Source organism: Primulina tabacum, chromosome 13 (assembly GCF_025594145.1).
Source record: "Primulina tabacum isolate GXHZ01 chromosome 13, ASM2559414v2, whole genome shotgun sequence".
NCBI classification, from domain to species: domain Eukaryota; kingdom Viridiplantae; phylum Streptophyta; class Magnoliopsida; order Lamiales; family Gesneriaceae; genus Primulina; species Primulina tabacum.
This window is the reverse complement of record NC_134562.1, coordinates 25,143,664-25,160,606: the sequence shown is the minus strand read 5'-3', so window position 1 is coordinate 25,160,606 and position 16,943 is coordinate 25,143,664. Positions and strand designations below refer to the sequence as shown.

Genomic DNA, 16,943 nt, shown 5'->3' with positions numbered 1-16,943 from the left:
GTGTTTTCAGCCACAACAGAGAATCCAAATACGAAACCAATATCTCTATGTGAAAAAAATCGAGCGTCTTACTTGCACCCGGCCATAAAATTAGATATTGCGAGAAAAGCATACGAGCACAACCAATATTAACTAAAATAAAAAAGAGACTAATGATGCTATGAAACAATATGAACATCAAAATATGTGCAAATCAATAATAATTTAATAATATATATATGTATATACAAGAATGTTACCCTACACAACATTTGGCGTGTACCTCGGTGGGCGCCGCTGAGTTGGCGCCCACCTCATTATTTTTTTTTTAGTAGTTTAAAAAAAATTATAAACAAAATTCAGAGGAACAACTTCTCAACATTAAAAACTTCACACCTCCCTTCTCCACCTCAACAATCGGCAACCCCCACCGAACAGCACCACCGCCGTCTCCCGCAGCCAAGAGAATCTCCCTCCCAAAAAATAATCGATCGACACTCACCCATCACTTCACCGCCCCAATCTTCGCCTTAGGATATAAACTCATCCACCACCCGATCTCCGCCATAGTTTCCCGATCTCTGCCAAAAACCAAGGTATGCACCGCTTACCTCTCTTCTTGTTTATTTGTTGAACAAATTTCTTTTTATTGAATCAATTAGGGCATAGTAATTGGATGGTTAAATAAAATATTCGTCAAATTTTTTTATCTTAAATTCAAGTTCATTCGCTGATGTATAGTGCAAAATCTCCGAAGGTAGCATGATTCCTTGTTTGTGCAACAAGTCTTTGTGTTAATTTAGTATCTTGAAAGCGTCCAAGCGGTTGATGAATTCTCTTGCCGTGCTTAATAACAAGGAATGCTTGTTAAGTCATGACACTTAATCATCTTCAATAAATATATGATTATGTTAAAGAATCAGTCAGATTCGTTGAGTGATGCAGATTCTACCTAGAGGATCTTATGTTAAATTGCTACATCTATTCTAATTCTCTGATCCCTCCTAATATTTTCTGAAGTTAATCGATTTATGTTGGAACAATGTGATGTTTGAGTTTCATTGAACTTAGGAATTAATTTTAGTGAGCTACGTTGAACAGATTTTTTTTTTTTAAATTAGAACAAAACATGACTGATTGGTGGAATACTTTCTCTCGAATTTTTATTATTTTTTGTCTCCTTTTATCATAAAAGATAGTAGCTTGTATGAATTATAACATAATTTGATGTTTTTATATTTTCTGGTTTTTTTCCACCTTTTCTAAAATTTCATATTTCTCAGTAATGGAAGTAAATATCGGTGATGATCAGCAATTAATTCCCCAAGTTGCAGACGATCGAAAGCCAAAAATTGGGATGGAATTCGTATCATTAGAGGATGCATTTTCGTTCTATAACCAATACGCACGAGAAGCAGGATTTAGCGCAAGAATAAGCAACAGCAAGAAAAATAAGATAACAAATGAAGTTGTTTGGAAGAAATTTGTATGCTTTAAAGAAGGGCGTACAGACGAAAATCGGTCGAATAAACAAGAAAAAGGTGATCAACCGAAAAATGAAAGAGCTCGCCGCGAAGTTAGAACTGGATGTAAGTCAAAGATTTCAGTTGTCAAGAAACAAACTGGTCCTAATTGGATTGTCAGTACATTCATGGAAAGCCATAATCATCCACTCTCGACTCCTTCGAAGGTGCATTTACTACGCTCACATCGTAATATTTCGGCATCAAAGAAAGCATTGACTCAACAGTTTTCAGAAGCCAATGTGCCAACTTGTCAACAACTCCGATTATTGGAAATAGAGTATGGAGGGCCCGAGCATGTAGGTTGTACTGAAAGAGATATTAGAAACTTTGAGAAAAAGCTAAGAGATGAACAAAAGGGTATCGATGCCGAAACATTGATTGAGTTCTTTGCATCTGAGAAAGACAAGAATTCCTCATTTTTCTTTGATTATGAGACTTATTCAGATAAAAGATTTAGCATGTGTTTTTGGGCAGATCCTGTGTCAAGGAGGGCAAACAATGTATTTGGTGATGTTGTGGTGTTTAATACGACGTATAACACTAATAAATATGGTATGATTTTCGCACCATTTGTAGGAGTTAATGATCATCATCAGACAATTGTGTTTGGTTGCGGTTTTTTAACTGACGAGAAAACTCAGTCTTTTGTTTGGTTGTTTAACAATTTCATAGAAGCAATGCCTAAAGGTGCACCAAACGTGATAATCACTGACCAAGATCCTGCTATGGCGAAAGCCATTGCACAAGTTTTCCCTAAAACAGTGCATCGATATTGTTTGTGGCACATATTGAACAAACTCCCAGATAAATTAAACCCTATGACTTTTCGTGACCACTATCGAAGCATAAAGAATGTCATTCAAAATTCCACAACACCTGATGAATTTGAGAAGTCGTGGGAAGATGTTATCAAGTGTGCTAACTTGGAGCAAAATGATTGGTTGTCATTGATGTATGAATTGCGACAAAAGTGGGTGCCAATATATTTTAACCATATATTTTGTGCTGGAATGTCAAGTAGTCAGAGATCTGAAAGTTCACATGCATTTTTCAAGAGGTACGTCTCTAATAAGAATTCATTGATGGATTTTATCACCCGTTTCAATAGGGCACTCCGGCACCAAAGGCACAATGAGTTAGTTGCTGACCATATTGATATGAATGAGCATCCCAAGATCAAGACAAACTGGCCAATGGAAGCTCAAATGGTTAAGGTGTATACGAAAAAAAAATATGTGGAGTTTCAAAGTGAAATGTGTGAGAGTCATGGTTATTACGTGCAACAAGTATGTGTAGGAGCTGAATTAGTGGTTTACAATGTGATGAATTTTCAAACTTGTTCTTCCTCCAAATCAAGGACGCTCAATCATAATAAACAGTTGGATTATATATCATGTAGTTGTATGAAATTTGAGTTTGAGGGCATACCATGCAGACATATGTTAGCTTTTTTCGTATCAACCAAGTGTCTCAATTGCCTGATAAGTATATACTCAAACGGTGGACACGAGATGCAAAGGTTGGAGCAATATATGCTATGGCTGAGCAAAATGTCATCGACGATCCAAAAATGTGTTTGATGTCAAGACACTCGAGGTTATCCTATAAAGCTTCTGTAGTAATTGATGATGCATCATTGACTGATGAAGGAACAAACTTATTAGATGAACAATTAGATTATATTTTAAAAAAAATTAAAGAGGTTAACATTAGTAGAACATTCAACAATGGAAGTCAAAAGAAAAAAATCATGGATGGGGTCTTTGGTATTACCGATCCTTCTGAAGTAAGAACAAAAGGATGCGGGAAGAGGTTGAAATCATCAAAAGAGAAGTCAACCTCGAAGACCAGGATATGTCGTGGATGCGGGCATCGAGGTGTGTCACATGACAAGCGCAACTGTCCAAATTTGCATGACAGGTATACGTTGATTGATTTTTTGTTTGTTTTATAATATTTTTACAAACCAATTAATCTCATTATTTTTTTGTAAATATGACTATTTATCATCTACCAGATCAACTGTAGATAATCATCATAACAATGATGACAACACAAATGAAGAAGATTTTGCATCGATGACTGGTACTTGAAATGCTTCATCTTTTTTAAACAAAAGTTTCGCATTAAAAGATTGACATTTATAATTATCTTTATTATTGCAGGTTCTAACAACATGTGGACAACTGGAATACGTTTGGATGAATGAAATTCATTTATGCGTCATGTTGTAGATGACTATTATTTTTTGTTCATTTTTTTCATTCAATTCCAACGATGAGATAGACAAGTTCTTTACTATTTGGCGTTTGTTTAGTTATTTGATTTTCAGAATTGTTTTTCTATTCTATTGATTAGTTTGGGTTGTTTGGTTATTTTTTAACATCTTTTGGTAATAAGGATGTTGTGTGATGGATACACAAAGCTGTAATAAATTTATTCATGATTTTCTTGACTTGTTTTTTCTTCATTTCAATTGCAAAGGAACATCTGGCAGCCAGGGCTTTGTACATTGAGAGGCAGAATATAAGGATAAAAAGTGTAGAGTTTAGGGAGACAATAGGTAAAGTATTTCAAATGGTTGGAAACACATTTTTGCTAAAGAAATAGTATTGATGATTTCACACAATAAATCATCAGAAACAAATATAATTACAGTTCATACAAGCACTCCCCTGGCACAAATTGTTTCAGCAATTTAAATACAATGGAATTTTTTTTACTTCACAGATACTAAGACTCTTGCAGTCCAGGTAGCATTGCCGAAGCTGCAGAGTTCTCCGCTTCTTTCACTTTTGATTTCTCATTCCCCTTCACAAAGAGTATACCTTCAGTAATTTCAATTTCAACAGAACAAATATACTTCTTCTTATGAGCCAGACCAACCTCTTCTTGGATCCTACACATAAATATAATATATGAAGAGATTAGCAACATAACATAACGACGAAAAATAAACTAATTCAAATGGAATGCAAGGTCTGAATTTATCACAAACACGATTATGTCTTAATCAACTTAATTGTTTACAGATGCAATAAATTTTAACACAATGAGCTTCCAGCAGGAAAACTCTTACTTGTAATTTGGTTTGGGCCATTTCTTCTCGACACATAGCTCATGCAGCTTATGCTTTGCTCCTTCAATTTCATTATCCCCATTGAGATGGCTGCATGTATCGACCACCTTCATATCAATAAATACACAAGACAACCTCCGAAGAGCGATTTTTGCAGCATGAAGCTTTGCATTTTCTTTTTGCTCAGAAGAAGCTAAAGCCACAAGTACAACAAGAGAATTAAGCCCTGAATCTTTAAACAAAGAACGCAAAAGTGTCAGTGCTTTTAGTGCCAAAAAAGAGCTATTTACCAAAAAGGGAAACACTTAGGTACGACCTTCGAACCATACTAAGCAAGGTGACAAATAATAGAAATTCCCCAAAGAATACAGAGCAACACACCTTCTCGTCAAGGGTGGTGGCGTTGTGGCGGACATATTTGTACAGCTGGTGACGGACAGAGATGCGCGCGAGCTTCTTCGTGCTAATGTTGGCGGCTCTTATGAGGGAGAGCTTACCTGGGTCAAGGTCTGGGTAAGCCACAAAAAGATAACTAGTAATTGCTAAGCCGAGAGCCGAATCGCCTAGAAACTCAAGCCGCTGGTAGGAAGCGGATTCAGTGTAGGAGGAGTGAGTGAGTTCCTCCTCCAATAAGCTCTTGTTGTTGAAAGAGTATTTTAGAAGCTTCTCCACCAGCCTCACCGACGTCACTATGCCCTAATTAATTCAATAAAAAGAAATTTGTTCAACAAATAAACAAGAAGAGAGGTAAGCGGTGCATACCTTGGTTTTTGGCGGAGATCGGGAAACTATGGCGGAGATCGGGTGGTGGATGAGTTTATATCCTAAGGCGGAGATTGGGGCGGTGAAGTGATGGGTAAGTGTCGATCGATTATTTTTTGGGAGGGAGATTCTCTTGGCTGCGGGAGACGGCGGTGGTGCTGTTCGGTGGGGGTTGCCGATTGTTGAGGTGGAGAAGGGAGGTGTGAAGTTTTTAATGTTGAGAAGTTGTTCCTCTGAATTTGGTTTATAATTTTTTTTGAACTACTAAAAAAAAAAATAATGAGGTGGGCGCCAACTCAGCGGCGCCCACCGAGGTACACACCAAATGGTGTGTAGGGTAACATTCTTGTATATATATATATATATTATATAATATTTAATAGATAAGACCTTTTTTAAAATATATCATTAGCATAGGTTAGAATACAAAAATTTCATTTATTTATTGGGATGACTTATTCATTATTTAATTTATGCCCTAAATTTTTTATCTATGAGCAAGTCCTTTTTAAATGAGTTGGTCATTTTCTGTATGAATTTTGGCGAATAACATATTAATAATATTATTTCGAGTCGGAACTGTTGAAAAATATATTTAAAATGTGTGTATTGAATATTTGAATGTTGAATATTTGAATGTTGAAAATAAGAGTTGTAAATATTGAAAATTAGTGTGTGATGATGTAGGTAATTATGTATTTTATTTTTGGATTATTTGTAAAGATTTCCTATAAATAGATCTCTCATTTGTGAAGAAAATCACAATTGAGTAGAGAGAAAAATATTATAAAGTGTGTAGTTTGGTAAATTTTGAGAGTTTGAGATTTTTACTTTTTACCATAAATTTTTACTTTTTCACAACACGTTATCAGCACGAAGCTCTAAAAGTCCTCCATCCTTTTCCAAGCTCCAAACAGAAGAAAAAGGTAACAAAAGTAATAATATTTATTTTACTGTTATTTATTTATTGTGTATATATTTAATATATAATATAATGTTATTATTAATAATAAAAATAAATTTTTCGAAAACTTGTTATAAATCCTGGGAGGATGTTAAGACGACATCCCACACTCCCGGTAAGGGATACGACAAGTATAAAAGCCTATAAGATTTTTAAATAAAATATCTTATGACACATCATTATAATAATATGATATGATATACATAATTATTTAAATATGTCTAATATTATATACACCATATTATTACCATAAAATTATACAAATACATATCTTTATTTTTTTATACACCAACGGTCATAAACGGTAACAAAACGGCTAGTTTTTGCCCTATAAATATGATCTCATAAACACATTCAATCACTCCAACTTTTTCTTCTTCTCTAAAAATTATTCTTCACTAAATTTTCGAAGAAAAAAGAAGATGGCTTTCTCAAGGTTATTTTTAATTATTTTGGTTATCATACTCACGAGTCTTTTATTTATCGGAGAATATCCTCCTCGTGTGTTTTCTTTATTTTTACAAATGCTTGTACTTGTTGTTATCCATTACTTTGTATTGCAATATTCATTAACTAATAAAATGCATCGTAATTTTTTTTTAGTACCACCATGTCAAATTTGACAAAGCTCGAATTTGTTGCACTCGACATCACGGGAAAAAAATTATATGACATGGACTCTCGATGTAGAAATGCATCTTGAGTCATTGGGTCTAAGTGAGACAATAAAAGAAAATGACATATCGACATCACAAAAAAAGGCAAAAGCCATTATATTTTTGCGTCGACATCTCGACGAGGGATTGAAATGTAAATAGTTAATTGAAAAAGATCCCATGGCTTTGTGGAAATGATTGAAAGAAAGATTTGAACATATAAGGGAAGTTATACTTCCGACCGCCCGTGATGAATGGAATATGTTGAGATTCCAAGATTTTAAGAAAGTCAGCGATTATAATTCAGCGATGTATCGAATAATCTCGCAGCTAAAATTTTGTGGACATGAGGTCACAAAATCGGAAATGCTTGAAAAAACATTTTCCACGTTTCATGCATCAAATATTACTCTACAGCAACAATATAGAGTACGTGGATTTGCGAGATATTCTGAACTCATCGCATGTTTTCTTGTGGCTGAAAAAAACAACGAGCTATTAATGAGAAATCATCAGTCCCGACCCACTGGATCAACAGCATTTCCAGAAGTAAATGATGTAAGTAAAAATGAATTTAAACCTGGAAACCAAAATCAAATTCAAAGACAAGGTCGAGGTCGAGGTCGAGGTCGTGGACATGGACGTGGACGTGGAATTGGCCGTGGTCGTGGTCGAGGCCGTGGTTTTGAAAACAATATAGATAGTTATTTTTATAATTCATCTCAAAAGAGCGTCCCAAACCATCCACAGAAAAGGCATCATGAGAATACAAGTGTTAATGAGAATCACTCAAAAAGATATGAAAGTTCTTGTTTCAGATGTGGTACTCCAGGACATTGGTCCAAAATTTGTCGAGCCCCTGAACATCTTTGTAAACTTTATAAAGAATCATTAAAGGGGAAAGAAAAGGAGACCAACTTCACTGAACGCAGTGACCATTTGAGTGATTCAACTCATTTTGATGCTGGTGATTTTATGAATGATTTCTCTGGAAATGATCAATATGTTGGTGGGATAGAAATGAACAATATTGATGCTGCAGATTTTCTCAATGATTTATCTGAAAATGAACAATATAGTGGTAGAATATAAATGTACAATAATTTATTTTTCATGTATCCATATAATGTTTTATTGTATAATTATGATATGTGTTATATTTAAATATATATTGCCAGTAATTTTATTTCATTGCATATTTTTTTGAAGTTAAAAAAATGGAAAATGCTATGAGCAAAGCTGAAGTTTGCATACCCGATAGTGGTACAACGCACACTATCTTCCGAGATAAAAGATATTTCTTGGAACTAAAACCAACAAAAACAACGGTGAATACAATATCAGGTCCTGTAGACTTGATTAAAGGATGTGGTAAAGCACAATTTTTGTTACCTAATGGTACAAAATTTTTGATCAATGATGCTTTATATTCACCACAATCGAAAAGAAATTTGTTGAGTTTTAATAATATATATTCCCATGGATATGATACTCAAACAATGAATGAAGGGAATGAGAAATATATGTGTCTTACCACATATAAATCAGGAAAGAAATATGTGATTGAAAAACTACCAATGCTCCCTACTGGATTGCATTATACACATATAAGTCCGATTGAATCAAATATGGTAGTTGATAATTCTTCAATATTAACCAATTGGCATGATCGATTGGGAAATCCTGGTTCAACAATGATGCGAAGAATTATAGAAAATACACATGGTCATCCGCTGAAAGACCAGAAGATCTTTCAGAATAATAAGTTTCAATGTAAAACATGTTCTCTTGGAAAACTTATTATAAGACCATCACCAGCCAAAATCCAAACTGAATCACCAATGTTTCTTGAACGTATTCAGGGTGATATTTGTGGACCAATCCATCCACCATGTGGACCATTCAGATACTTTATGGTATTGATTGATGCCTCCAGCAGATGGTCACATGTATGTTTATTGTCAACTCGAAATGTTGCATTTGCAAGATTACTTGCTCAAATAATAAAATTGAGGAATCAATTTCCCGATTATACAATCAAGAAAATTATACTTGATAATGCTGGTGAATTTACTTCTCAAACTTTCAATGATTATTGTATGTCTATGGAAATCATTGTTGAGCATCATGTTGCTCATGTACATACACAGAATGGATTGGCTGAATCATTGATTAAACGTCTGCAAATAATTGCTAGACCAATGATTATGAAAACAAAGCTCCTTATTTCTATATGGGGACATGCAATTTTACACACTGCCTCATTAATTCGTATCAGACCAAGTGCATATCATAAATACTCCCCATTGCAGCTTGCATTTGGTAAAGAACCAGACATTTCTCATCTGAGAATTTTTGAATGTATGGTGTATGTGCCTATTGCACCACCGCAACGAAAGAAAATGGGACCTCAAAGAAAGGTTGGAATTTATATCGGTTATGATAGTCCATCAATCATTCGATATCTTGAACCTCAGACAGGCGACATGTTCACAGCACGTTTTGCTAATTTTCATTTTAATGAGGAAATCTTCCCAATGTTAGAGGGAGAACAGAAACATACCGAAAAGAAAATTACATGGCATGTATCATCATTGTTACATCTGGATCCAAGAACAAAACAATGTGAAAAAGATGTACAACAAATTGTACATTTGCAAAAAATAGCCAATCAAATACCAGATGCATTTGCTGACACAAAAGGGATAACTAAATCATATATACATGCTGCAAATGCCCCTGCTCGAATTGAAATTCCAAAGAAACAAATTGAAGATACTAATGATGTCATTAAACGCCTGAAGCGTGGAAGGCCAGTCGGTTCCAAGGATAAAAATCCTCGAAAAAGAAAATTTATAGAGAAACACGATGATCGCAAAATAAAGAATGATGTTCCTGAAGAAACACATGATGATCACAAAATAGAGAATGGTGTTCTTGAAGAAACACATGATGATGAAAATATTGTGTCAGAACCACAAACTGACGAGAATCATGAAATCTCTATCAATTACATTAATACTGGAAAAATATGGAACCGAAAAGATATAGAAGAAATTGATGATATATTTTCTTATAATGTTGCAATCGACATCATAAATGATAATGAAGATCATGAACCAAAATCTTTTGGTGAATGTAAAAATCGGCAGGATTGGATAAAATGAAAAGAAGCCATCCAGGTTGAATTGGATTCGCTAAATAAACGCAATGTTTTTGGACCTATAGTCCTTACACCTGAAGGTGTAAAACCTGTTGGATACAAATGGATTTTTATTCGAAAACGAAATGAGAAAAATGAAATAGTGAGATATAAAGCTCGACTTGTTGCACAAGGTTTTTCTCAAAGGCCTGGAATTGATTATGAAGAAACGTATTCTCCCGTGATGGATGCAATTACGTTTCGGTATTTGATTAGCTTGGCGGTATCTGAAAATTTAGAAATGCGTCTTATGGATGTTGTTACAGCTTACTTATATGGATCACTTGATAGTAATATATATATGAAAATCCCTGAAGGATTTAAGATGCCTGAAGCACAAAGTTCAAAACCCAGAAAATGTTATTCTGTGAAATTACAAAGATCATTATATGGGTTAAAGCAATCTGGTCGAATGTGGTATAATGGACTAAGTGATCACTTGATGAAAAAGGGATATGTAAATAATTCAATATGCCCTTGTGTTTTCATTAAGAAAACAACATCCGGATGCGTAATTATTGCTGTATATGTTGATGATTTAAACATCATTGGAACGAATAAGAAAATTCAAGAAGTTGTGTCATACTTGAAGGAAGAATTTGAAATGAAGGATCTTGGAAAAACCAAGTATTGTCTGGGTTTACAAATTGAACAAAAAGAATGTGGAATGTTTGTTCACCAGACAAATTATACAGAAAAGATCCTTAAACTTTTTAATATGGATAAATCAAATCCTTTAAGTACTCCAATGGTTGTTAGATCATTAAACATAGAAAAGGATCCATTCCGACCATGTGAAGAAGATGAAGATATTCTTGGTCCAGAAGTACCATATCTAAGTGCTATCGGTGCCCTTATGTATCTTACAAATTGTACAAGGCCTGATATATCTTTTGCCGTAAATTTGTTGGCAAGATTTAGCACATATCCAACAAAGAGACACTGGAACGGAATTAAACATATATTCCGTTATCTACGAGGAACGACAGACTTGGGACTTTTGTATTCAAAAGATGCTAATCCAAGTATAATTGGTTATGCCGATGCTGGATACTTATCTGATCCACACAAGGCACGTTCCCAAACTGGATATGTTTTTACTCGTGGAGGCACTGCAATTTCTTGGCGTTCACAGAAATAAACGCTCGTAACAACTTCATCAAATCATGCCGAGATTATTGCACTACATGAAGCAAGTCGTGAATGTGTGTGGTTAAAATCAATGACCCAACATATCCAAATCTCATGCGGATTATCATTCGACGAGAAGCCTGTGATACTATATGAAGATAATGCTGCATGTGTTGCTCAAATGAAAGAAGGATACAAAAAAGCGACATAACTAAACATATTCCTCCTAAGTTCTTCGCATTCACCAAGGAGCTTGAGAAGAATAAATGTATTGATGTTCGTCACATTCAATCAAGTGAAAATTCATCAGATCTCTTTACAAAGGCGCTTCCTACGTCAATATTCAGAAAGCATATATATATTATTGGGATGCGCAATCTACGAAATTTGTGAAGAATTGTTCGTGTCAACATGAGGGAGAGATTACGTGACTGCACTCTTTTTCCCTTGCTATGGTTTTTATTTTAATGGGTTTTTCCTAGTAAGGTTTTTAACGAGGCAGTATAAAAACACGTAATGAAGACAATCATTATGATCATCATCACAAGGGGGAGTGTTGAAAAATATAGTTAAAATGTGTGTATTGAATATTTGAATGTTGAATATTTGAATGTTGAAAATAAGAGTTGTAAATATTGAAAATTAGTGTGTGATGATGTAGGTAATTATGTATTTTATTTTTGGATTATTTGTAAAGATTTCCTATAAATAGATCTCTCATTTGTGAAGAAAATCACAATTGTGTAGAGAGAAAAATATTATAAAGTGTGTAGTTTGGTAAATTTTGAGAGTTTGAGATTTTTACTTTTTACCATAAATTTTTACTTTTTCACAACAGGAACAACAATTTTATTAGGTGAATATTATCACTCGACATTGATCGGGACAAGAAAAATCCCAAAAACTCATATTGGAATGGGACGGGATATCTTTATGGACCATAAGATACTGTACTTCCGAATAAATCAAAATGGATGTGTTACCCCAATGGCTCACTTCCATTGGATCAACATATGTGATATTATACTCACTGTGCATCGAACAAATTGCTCACTCGGTCCAGAGACGCGATACTTTGTGAGCCAATTCTTGGATTTGAGTTTCATTAAAGCATTTAAATTTAGTTTTTTTTCCCATTTTGGTTTGCTACATAATCTTTTCTTCTCACGTTAATCTCCCATTTTGATAATAGACTGATGGAACCATTCAAAATATGTTTCTGAATCTAAAACCCATTTCTCAAACATCAAATCTGAAAGAAAAAGATGGTAGTTAGTTGTGTGAATGAGTCAAGTGACAATTTGTACACTTGTCTTTTCTATATGCGAAACGAAAACAAGATTGAGCTGATTCGATTTCTACGGATTGCATGCTGATAAACACAAAAAGAAGAGAAGCAGCAAATTTTCTATGATAAATTTGTTAGAGTAGATGCTCTGCAAGCCAACGGTTGGCTAGGGAATTTATTGACTCAAGTGTAATAAACAATCTTTATTTTAATATAATTTAACTTTTTATGGTCTTATTATACTTTATCTGTATACCCATGCAAACAGCATAGATAAAGTCCTTGATTATACTTTAATACAAATGAATCGTAATTCGATGTTGAAACTCATTTGTAAACGCTGCATATTCTAAATTCGTTCCTAGTCGATTCAGCCGCCTAAAACAGGGATAAAGGTCGCTTGAGATCGAGACTAGCATCTGTGATGTTTTGTACTGCGTTTCTTGGTAAGGGCATGGAGATGTCCAAACATGCAGATGGGTAGTCATATGATGATTATACCGAACAACCCTCCCTCGGAATTTCCAAGTGGTTATCATTCATCGAGAGGATAAGTACGTGGTTATGATTGTCACCATTAGTCCTTACGACCCGGGACAACACTGAGGCTCTATATGCTAGGGCTGTGCTTTGACTCGTTTACCGGCTCCAGGAGAGTCATCAGGTTGCGATGTTGGGTACAGTTGCGACACATATAGGAGCCAATGCATTGTAGTCGGGGATTCACCGCTCACCTACAGGTATGGATATCCTATGTGATCTGATGTTATAATAGTGCATGGAATCTCTGGCCAGAGTATGAGATGTACGTTGGAGAAAGAGTTCTCCAATAGTACACGCGATGCCACTATTATATGTGTCACATAGTTATCGAATTATTATGCAATTCTCGATGAACCAATGGTTGCAGATTCGATCGGGATATATGAGATGAAGGGACCGTACTGTACGTTAATCATAATTGACTGGTTCTTGCAGGCACTATCAGTGATACCTAGGGGATCATGGGGCGATGCTACTAGACGCTCTTACCATGATCCGATGGGTGCAATCAGAAATGAATTCTGACATTCTTAATCAGGGTGTTGATGAAAAGAATGGGGTTAACTATGGTAAGCCCGAATAAGAATAAATATTATTCTGAATCACAAAGAGTTGTGAACCAACGGCTAGCTGTATTGCTGAACCATTGAGGGTCACACAAGCACTGGATCGTTTGTTCCCGTTGAGAGAATAAATTCAAGGAGTTGAATTTATATTATGACATAGTAAATATAAGGAGTTGAATTTATGATAATTAAATTTTGAGAAAATAAATTCAAGGAGTTGAATTTATGATATAGTAAATTCAAGGAGTTGAATTTATGAAATTTGGAGAGAATAAATTCAAATGGTTGAATTTATAAAATTTGAGAATTTAATTTATTAAACTCAAAAGTTGGGTTTATTAAATATTAAATTTTGGAGGTGATAAAATTCAAGGAGTTGAATTTATAATTTTAATAATAAATTCAAATGTTGAATTTATAAAGGATTTAATTTATTAAGCTCAATAGTTCAGTTATTAAATAATAAATTAAATATAATGGAAGTGTGTTTAATGGGCTTGTAGGAGTACAAGTCCAACATACTAAATAATTAAAATTTTAATGGATTTTGATTAATTAAACTAGTTAGACTAGTCCATTTAATTAATCAAGTCCATTAATGTTATTTAACAGACCCATGTATTATTTTATGGTAATTAGTACATGGAGGCTTTATTTAAGTAGGAGACTTAAACCCTAGCCTCTATAACACACCATAATTTCGAAAAGCTCTCCTCCTCTCCTCTCTAAATTTCGGTCACTCCCTTTTGGGGAATAGTTTGAGCCGTCTCTCAAACTTTGATCTCCAACGCAAAACTTCTCCCAATTTTCTAATGCAATTTGGAAGAGTAATAGATCATCTAGTCGTGAACCTAATTAGAAGAAAAGAAAGGAGTCTCTTGAAGAAAGTTCGTAGGGATTCATCAAGAGCTAATCCGTATATACCGGATTAGTTGGAGCCAGGTGATTAATTCACAAAGATATAATTACTAAACATCCTATGAATGTTTATAATAAAATCATACGAGCGCCCAAAGCAAAACATATTTTGATTGTCAAAATATCAAAATAAATAAAATTTTTAAAACTTCTGCTGCGTTTGGGCATGTAGAAAACCCAGATCCAACAAAATTTATTTCATGGCACATAATTTTATATATTTTTCGAAAAAATGGAACAAGAAATACAAGATTTTATGCGAAACTGATATTAAAGAAAACAAAAACTAACCTCCATCATTGCCTGAACCCAGACGCGACGGTAGTTGGTTTTAACTTCGATGACGGTGGTGGTGGGGCGGTTGATTATCTCACGGAGTAGCCAAACGTGATAAGCCACCATCACGATCAACCCCAATGGCACCAAAACATAATCAAGAATTTTTTCCTCCATATATATTTAGCTATGGTTAAAATTAAATAACTAAATAATTAGAATTCAAATAAATACATGAAAATTTGAAAAACCCTAGTTTTTGTTCGCTGAAACTTTGGTTGGCATCTGAGACTTTATCCCGCTATTTCGTAGTAAACAAAGGTACGTACTATAATATAAGAATTTCTAATTACAGTTGGAGTAGGTCTCTTGTGAAACGGTCTCACGAATCTTTATCTGTGAGACGGATCAACTCTACCGATATTCACAATAAAAAATAATACTTTTAGCATAAAAAGTTATGAATTTTAATGGATAATCCAAATAAGAGACCTGTCTTATAAAAACGACCCGTGAGACCGTCTCACATAAGTTTTTGCCATTACCGGTTGAATATGTCCCAATTCTTTAGCACATACATTCATACAAATAAGATTTACTATACGATTAAATAAAGCAAAAGGATTACTGATGTTTTTATCTTGAAACTTTTAAATCCCCAATTATCCTATCTAAAAATGTTTTTCTCCAACTAATAATGCTTTGATACTTTTATTTATGCGTCTATCATAATATCTAAATCTTCTACCATGCATACAATCCTATAAATTCATTCAGTAGGTCACTTGCGAGACGATCTCATAGACCTTTATCAGTGAGACAAATCAATCCTACTCATATTTACAATAATAAGTAATGTTATTTAATTTTTAATGGGTGACTCAAATAGAAGATCAGTCTCACAAAATTGACTAGTGAGACCAAATCACAAAAGTTTTTGTGATATTTAATATTAACAAAAACAAACAGTCAACTTATTTTCCAATTATATTCAAATTCGAATAACATAAATATATTTAATCAATCACGTGTGATGCAATAGATGTAACGAATTTTCGATGCATGTATAAAACTATAATAAAATATACATTCAAAAAAATAAAAATAATATGGAGTCTAATAATACATAAAAGTCTAAATTCGTGGCTGGCGGTTTAAAAAACTTCTACAATAATTTTTTTTTACATATATATAGATATATATATATATATATATATATATATATATATTATACACACACACACTGTGAAAAACCTCTATTTTTTCTAATCTTAAATCATAAATTCTAATAAAATAATTTAACACAATAATGAATCATAATAAATTAACAATTTAAATCTCAAGTGCATAAAATAAATCATAAAACATCACCTAACCAAATTTCCTAAATGGACCTTTTAAAAAGATCAACTAACAATAACAATAAAGCATATAAATATCTAATAAAATCATTAACATAAATCCTTAAAATCATTTATCTATCTAGCTAATGCGAAAACATAAAGGTCATCGGGTGTGTACTGCTGCACTCGGTCCACTCAAGCGTCAGTACCTCCCATAAATCATTCAAACATGCATCATACAAAACTAGTGAGTCTAAAGACTCAACACGTTCTAAACATGGATAACAAATAATATATATTTTCACATGCATTAAAATCATATTTTTATTTAAAATAATCTTTTGAACATAAATAAACCATTTAAAATCATTTCAGCATAATTAAATCATAAATCCTAAAATAATTTTAAAATGACTTTTAGCATAAATAAATCCTTCAAAAATCGATTTAAAATAAGCTTCGAGCATAAATAAATCATTTTAAAAATAACTTTAATCCTCATCATAAATCATATATCATAAGGATCATTTTTATCATAAGCTTTCAATCATATATCATTTTGGGTGAAGTTCGATCATTGAAAGTGACTAACTTTTATCATCGGTCGACTGATCAGTCTTCAACTCCACATGGCCCATGGGTTGTGCACTAGGTTCCACCATAGAAACACGATCGTCGGGGTTTCCTCGGGGGCCTTTTCCCATCGACGA

General features: G+C 33.7%; 1 protein-coding gene, 1 long non-coding RNA gene and 1 pseudogene across 4 annotated transcripts; 1 reads left to right on the top strand and 2 right to left on the bottom strand.

The window, feature by feature from the left end:
• The window catches only part of LOC142523473 (uncharacterized), a 41,289-nt pseudogene extending 26,151 nt beyond the window's left edge, over positions 1–15,138 (bottom strand).
• Positions 1,265–3,810, top strand: LOC142523048 (protein FAR1-RELATED SEQUENCE 5-like). The gene is made up of 4 exons (XM_075626688.1): positions 1,265–2,791; positions 2,941–3,425; positions 3,523–3,590; positions 3,671–3,810. The coding sequence occupies exons 1-4, from the start codon at positions 1,265–1,267 to the stop codon at positions 3,712–3,714; spliced, it is 2,124 nt and encodes a 707-aa protein (XP_075482803.1). The 3' UTR covers positions 3,715–3,810.
• LOC142522837 (uncharacterized) lies at positions 4,128–5,588 on the bottom strand. Of its 3 annotated transcripts, none has more exons than XR_012814533.1 (4): positions 5,347–5,588; positions 4,966–5,273; positions 4,585–4,777; positions 4,128–4,404 (listed from the first exon to the last, which is right to left on the bottom strand). It is a non-coding gene; the product is annotated as an uncharacterized LOC142522837 (long non-coding RNA). The 3 variants fall into 3 exon arrangements; XR_012814534.1 differs by having other exon boundaries at positions 4,130–4,404; positions 4,966–5,093; positions 5,347–5,581; XR_012814532.1 differs by having other exon boundaries at positions 4,131–4,404; positions 4,966–5,578.
• Positions 15,139–16,943: the final 1,805 nt, after the last annotated feature.

What these genes read in the sequence shown, in the direction of transcription:
- LOC142523048 (XM_075626688.1), top strand. Translation starts at nt 1,265, where the DNA reads ATGGAAGTAAATATCGGTGATGATCAGCAATTAATTCCCCAAGTTGCA. An exon ending in TGTCCAAATTTGCATGACAG is followed by an intron (nt 3,426 to 3,522) that starts GTATACGTTGAT and finishes ATCATCTACCAG; the next exon opens with ATCAACTGTAGATAATCATC. An exon ending in AGATTTTGCATCGATGACTG is followed by an intron (nt 3,591 to 3,670) that starts GTACTTGAAATG and finishes TTATTATTGCAG; the next exon opens with GTTCTAACAACATGTGGACA.